Consider the following 6,153-nt stretch of genomic DNA (forward strand, 5'->3'; position numbering starts at 1 on the left):
GTGGGGCCCAGGCCGGCGCAGGGGCGCGTGCGGGCACACTCACTTCTCCGGTAGGGGATGTGGCTGCCGACGCGCATCTCCTGGACGAGCTGGGTGAGCAGCCGGTCCTCCTCTGGCGTCCACTCCCTGCGCTTCAGCCCCTTATTGTGCTGCTGGAACTTCTGCAGACACTGGAAGGCGCTGCGGTTGGTCTTCCGGGGGCCCAAAGCGGAGGAAAGTAGGGGTTACCCGGTGAGCACCCCCGCGGAGGGCCAGCCAGGGCACAGATCACGAGCGTCACAACCTATCTGCTTGTACCAAACCCCAGAGGGACTGCGGAGGGCGACCCCATGACCTGAGACCACTGTGAAGCCCCAGATCGGACACTTACAGCAAGAGACCAAGTTCAGAAAAACCCATGACGGTTCACTGACGTGACACCAGAGCCGCACCGGGGCGCCCACATGGCAGCCTGAGGGGGAGCTGCCCCGCAGAGCACCGCCTGTGACCTGGGGGCCTGCACTGCTGTCCCAATCCCGGGGCCCTCACCAGGCCGCCGGGACAACGGGGCAGCTGCAAGCCAGAGGCATGTCGGGGTGCGGGCACCGGTGCAGGGTGGTGCCCTCCCAGGGGAGCCCCAGGGGGACAGGACCCACTTGCACACACATCGCAGCTCCGCGACCACACTGCTCATTCTCTAGCGGCAAAGGAGTTTCCCAAGAGCTAATTCTATCCCCTGAACTCTCATTCTTTCTAAACAAAACTCCTGACTCGCAGGGAACACGAGACACGTGGACGGATGTGCAGCCTACTCGGCTACGAGGTCTGGGTGTGAAGATGCACCACCACAAGCACGGTCCTCGGAAGAGAGAGCAGAGCGGCCAGACCTTGTCAGAACTGAGGACCCCTACTGAGCAAAAGACAAGGTCGAGAGGGCGAGACCGGAGTGCCGCGGGAGGCAGCCTCTGTGGAGCGCACCCGCCAGGGCTGTGGCTCGGACCTCGCAGAGCAGTCCTTAAAGCGCAGCAAGAAAACGATGGGATTAAGAAACAGACTAAAACTGGGGGTCCTGGAGCTCAGTCGAGCGTCTGCCTCCTGGATTCGGTTCAGGTCATCTCGCGGTTCATGAGATCGAGCTCCGCATTGGGCTCTGTGCTGACAGTGTGGAGCCTGCTTAGGGCTCCCTCTCCCTCCCCCCCCTCCCTCCCTCTCCCTCCCCCCTCTCCCTCCCTCTCCCTCTCCCTCTCTCCCCCCCACCACTCCGTGAGTGCATGCTCTCTTGCCCACGTGCTCTCTCTTTCCCTCAAAACAAACAGAAGCCTCAGCAGACCCTGCACGGAAGACCCCGCGCAGACGAGCACTGAAGCCCCGAGTGTCTGTCATCAGGGAGACACGGAGCGGCCGCCACACCCAAGACCACAGCGCAGACGGCACGACGCGGGGCGGCGGAATCCCGTTCATGGCGAGGGCCACGCGACACGGGGCAGCAAGTCCGTAGGGCAGCTCGGTGGCCTCCTGCAGAGCTAAGCACCCTCTCAGCACACGGCCGCTCCTTGGTGTTAAACGGAAACGGGGTGTCGACCCCAACGAGGGGAAGCCTCACGCCCCCCGGACATCCGTGCACAGATGTGAACGGCAGCTTCATTCCCAGTCACAGGACCCCAGGGGCGACCGGACGCCCTTCAGCAGGTGGGCAGCGTGCTCTGCGCAGCGCCAGGAAGAAATGCGCCGCCAAGCGGAAAGACACGGAGGACCCTTAGGCACACGTGCCTGAGTGGAGGAGCCCCGTGGACAGGCCTCACGCGGCAGGACCGCAGCCCCGGACACTCGGGAAGAGGCACCCCGTGCCGGCCGTGGAACGCCGCCACACGAGGCCGTCACAGTGGACACGTGTCACCGCACACTTGTCCGGAGCACCGCCCCCAGGAGGGCCCGAGTGCCCACGGGGGCTCCGGGTGACGGCAGCATGTGAGGACAGGCCTGGTTCTGGGAAGGGACGGGGACGGCAGGGGACAAAGGCCATAAGTGGAGTCTCTGCCCCCTCCTCCTGCTTCGTGAACCAAACCTGCTCTTAAGAAACCAAACGCTTACAGGAACCCCAAGAAACGAAGGTGAGGAAAATGGAAAATGACTTTGAAAACCCGGCTCCCGGAGCACACAGAGCTCAGTGCGCATGCACCAGCCTCCTCAGCAGCTCAGCGGACGCCAGCGCGGCGCTGACGATCCAGGGTGCCCGCTGCGCCCCACGCGGCCGTGGTGGGCGCTAGTGCGGCACCCTGCGCTCCCGGGCTCGCCTGGGAAAGCGGCGAGCTGTATCACAGGGACGTCTCGGGTCATGTTCTCAGCTCGTGAGCCCGTAAAATTCAAACCAGAGACCAACACGAGAGGCCGAAGAAACTGAACCACGGAGGGGTGCACAGAGCACGTTCTCACATAAACCGAGACCCGCAGAGAGAAGGGCAGCTCGCGGCACGCTGCCCCCAGAGAAGCGGGCCCCCAGCACCTTCCCGAGCAAAGACGGAGCGAAGCCCTCAGTCTTCGCCTCGGGAACAAACCCGGGGCGTTTCCCTCAAACCCCTCAGACCAGAGCCCGGGCCTGACGGGACAAGGAACAAGACAGGCCGAGGGGAGGGGAGGGGGAGTGAGCCTCAGACACAGGAGGGGTCCGAGGGCCTGGAAGCTTCCGGAGACGGCCCTGGGAGGGGGGCTGTTTCGCCCAGGGCCACACCCTCACGAGTGGCACGAAGAACCAGCCGGCTCCCAGGGGGAGTGTGGCCCACAGCCCGCGGGGACCCCGAGCCCGCCCGGCCTCCCCATGCAGACCCGCCGCCGCCTGGCGTCCGGGGCCCGTGCGGGCCTCACCCCCAGCTCCTCAGCGACCCGCTGCCAGCACAGGTGACCGTGCTTGGCGGCGAGGGCTTGCAGCCGCCCCAGCTCCGGGCCGCTCCACTCCTGCTGGTTGATACTCGGGTGCTCGCTGTTCTGCCAAAACTTCCGGATCTCCTCTGCGCTGCGGCCGCCCTCAAACTGCACCGACAGAGACGCCCAGGCTGCGGAGGCCATCCCTCTGACAGCCGGCCGGGACTGCCGGGCACCCGGGACAAGCGGGGTCCCCGTCCCGGTGGCCAGGACTTGCACAACCAGAAGTGGGGGTTGGGCTCTTAGCGCAGAGCCTGAACCTTCGCGCCCTTCCGCCTGGGAAGAGGCAGCTCACGCCAGCAGGGAGCCTGGGGGCGGCTCCGCCGCTGGCCACGCGCCTGGCCAGAGGCCTCCCGGCAGGCCTAGCGGCCACAGGACCCCCAACCACCTGGACCTGACCCGCGCCCCCGGCTGCCAGCTCGGCCCCACTCACGTTCACGTTGGAGATCTTCTCCCAGTCGTGGCTGTCCAGCCTGTCCCCCAGCAAGGCCTCCTCTGGGAGCTCCCTGGGGGAAGGAGCAGGTGGCCAGGGTCACGCCTGCCTTCCTGGCCTTTCCCCAGCACGCCCTCCGAGGAAGACGCGGCTCACCGGATGTCCTGGACCTCCCTCTCCGCCTCCCTGCTCTGCTTCTCCAGGAGCTCCCTCTCCACCTCGCTGGTCGCCCGACTCCACTTCTGATGCAAGTATTCCAGCCTACGGGGGAGACAGGGCGAGGCACTGGGGTTGCCAGGGCAGGGCCGTGCCCCGGGGGGGAGGCGCGTCTCCAGGGCACGTGCCCCGCTCCCCGCCGCGAGCCCCGGTGGCAGGGAGCACACGCGGGAGCCTGCCTCTTGCCAGCAGAAGGCAGCCCAGCTCCATGCCCAGAGGAAGCAGCCAGCGACACCCCTCCCTGGGCTGCCACCACAGTCACGTCAGTGGCTAGCGTGACACGTCTGCGGACACAGATGGGAACCACCACCGGCTCAGCAGGCCACCGCCAGCCCCGGGCCCAGTGCTCAGGGCGGTGCTCCGTGGGCAGCCTGGCGGGGAAGCCTTGCAGGAGCCCCTCCCGAAGGCAAGTCCTGACCCACACGCGGAGCCACCGGTGCCACGATCTGGTCACATGACGTCACCCCTTTGGCACACAAAAAGTGGGTGTTGTGAGAGGTCCCTGTCTTTGCACGCGGACGCTGAGGCCAGAGAAGCCACCCGGGCCACCTGACTGAACGCGGCCACTCGGCCTGCCCGGTTCTTGCACGCCGGCCTCCGGCTCAGCCGCCTCCTCGGGAACGAGTTTCAGGGGTCAGCACCCTCCCCCCGGGAGCAGGGGGACGTCACACCAAGCGTCTGCTGCCGCAAAGCCCCCAGCCTGGGCCCCCCGCGGCCCCTCTCACACTCACTTCAGTAGCTTGGGCTGAAGCAGGCGCTGCAGGCGGTCGCTCACCACCGACCTTCTGAGCAGGGCCTTCTCCCAGGTTTTCCCTGAGAAGAGAGAAGAGCATCAGCGGGGCCTGCCCCTTGCTGCCCCTCGAGGCACCGGCAGGCACAGGACCGTTCCGGGACCACAGTGCCAGCAGCAGAGCCCGACGGCGGGCACGGGCCCTCTGTGAAGCAGGACGCCGTGGCCCAAGCTCACAGAGCGGCCCCTGGAGCGTTCAGGTCTAAGACCCGAGCGCCTAGCCAGTGAGCCATGGGGACGGTAGTCCTCACATGGCGCATGGGACAGGCTGGGGCTGCAGGTGGCCACGGATCCGGAGGAGGGAGGCTGGAGAGGCAGGGCTGTGGCGCTGAGGGCCAGGCACGCGCTTACACTTGGTCACCAGGAGCTCTTCAAAGGCCTTGATGCCCTGGGCGGCCTTCTCCCGTGTGTCCTCATTGGCGGGAGGGCCCTGCCAGACAGAGCGGCGTCACGGCAGGGACAGAGCCCGGGGGCTCTCGCCTCACGGCCCTCGCTTCCCCTTGGCCTCCTCGAGCAGCCCGGCCATGTGGGCTGCCAGTTCTGCCAAGCTGCCCTGGCAGGGTTCCGCCCCTGGAGGAAAGGTCCCTGGGGCCTGTCCATGGAGCTGAGGTCAGAATGCCACGGTCCAGGTCCAGAGACCTTGACGTTCACCACCAGACACCAGGTCTCAGAGGCACTGGAGGGCACTCCCCAGAAGACGTGAGAGAACTGCCAACACCCACATGGGCGTGGAGCCGAGCCCCTCCCCCACCCATGACCTGCAGCCCGGCCACTCACCACCCCGGTGACCCTGTCCTTGAAGTAGGGCTTCATGAAGTGCCCTATGTACAGATTCGGGGGCAGACTCTTGCCGTCCTTCACCCTGGGGCCCTTGGACCTTGCCAGGTCACACATGATGTCCTCCTGCGACACAAGGGACCCGTCTGGGTCAGGCAGCAGCGAGCCCCTTGTGAGAAGGGGGCTGGGCAGCCAGGGAGCAGACAGGTCCTGGGGAGCCTGGGCGCCGGGGCGCTGAGGGCCCCTCCTACCTGCTGCTCCCGGTTCTGGGCCAGCAGGAGGCTGACCTCTGCCAGCCTCTCCTGGATGACCTCCTGGTAGACCATGTTCAGCTGCAGGCAGGTCTCTGGGTCTTCAGGGAGGATCTTCTCCTTGGGGTCATCCTCACCATTGCTGGCCCCTCCCCACCTCTCCTCTTCCTGGTCACAAGTGAGAAACTACGGGTGAGGCGGGGCGCCGGGCAGCACAGCAGCCTCAGGGTTCATGCCCGTCACTGGGCCAACAGGAGCCTGCCCTGATGTGGGGCCGAGTACAGCGTGGGCATGGGCCAAGGTCAAGGGTGCGAGAAAATCCATTTCTGGAAATGTGTCTCGGGGTGGGGGGCGAGGCATGAGGCGGTGAGCACTTTCCAGGAGAAATGTTTCTGGGGAACCTGAAGTCCAGAACGGGCCCACAGGCCTCCGCCCCCGGCACGGGACGCTGAGCAAGAACACGAGTGGGGAGGGCCACCGCGGGGCCGGGAAGCTGAGAACCGGGGACGGGCTGCACGTGGACCAGAGGTGAGGAGGGCGGGAGGCCTAGGCCACAGGGGCCACCTGCCTGTTAAAACCAGGGAGCGACGCTGCACCTCCTGCTTCAGCAAAAAACCGAAAAGCAAATTGTAAAAATTCTCCAAATTAACGTGAGTCCAATACAACTCAGAAGCGGCAACAAAACCCAGGGTGGCCAAGGTGGGGACCTACGGCTCCCGACCCCCGGAGCTCCCCGTGCCGCGCGCGGCGGGATCGCAGCGGGCGGCCCTCGTGCCGCGGCCCTTGCA

At 66.2% G+C, this 6,153-nt stretch overlaps 1 protein-coding gene across 1 annotated transcript in view; it reads right to left on the reverse strand.

The window, feature by feature from the left end:
• The window catches only part of SNAPC4 (small nuclear RNA activating complex polypeptide 4), an 18,053-nt gene that overhangs the window by 9,723 nt on the left and 2,177 nt on the right, over window positions 1-6,153 (reverse strand). Inside the window, exons 3-10 of the mRNA XM_029921013.1 lie at window positions 5,366-5,533; window positions 5,115-5,240; window positions 4,689-4,767; window positions 4,279-4,360; window positions 3,488-3,592; window positions 3,332-3,404; window positions 2,842-3,006; window positions 44-191 (exon numbers count right to left, since the gene is read on the reverse strand). Coding sequence (XP_029776873.1) covers window positions 44-191; window positions 2,842-3,006; window positions 3,332-3,404; window positions 3,488-3,592; window positions 4,279-4,360; window positions 4,689-4,767; window positions 5,115-5,240; window positions 5,366-5,533 — 946 coding nt within the window. The remainder of the gene's footprint in view (window positions 1-43; window positions 192-2,841; window positions 3,007-3,331; window positions 3,405-3,487; window positions 3,593-4,278; window positions 4,361-4,688; window positions 4,768-5,114; window positions 5,241-5,365; window positions 5,534-6,153) is intronic.

Source organism: Suricata suricatta, chromosome 13 (assembly GCF_006229205.1).
Source record: "Suricata suricatta isolate VVHF042 chromosome 13, meerkat_22Aug2017_6uvM2_HiC, whole genome shotgun sequence".
NCBI lineage: Eukaryota > Metazoa > Chordata > Mammalia > Carnivora > Herpestidae > Suricata > Suricata suricatta.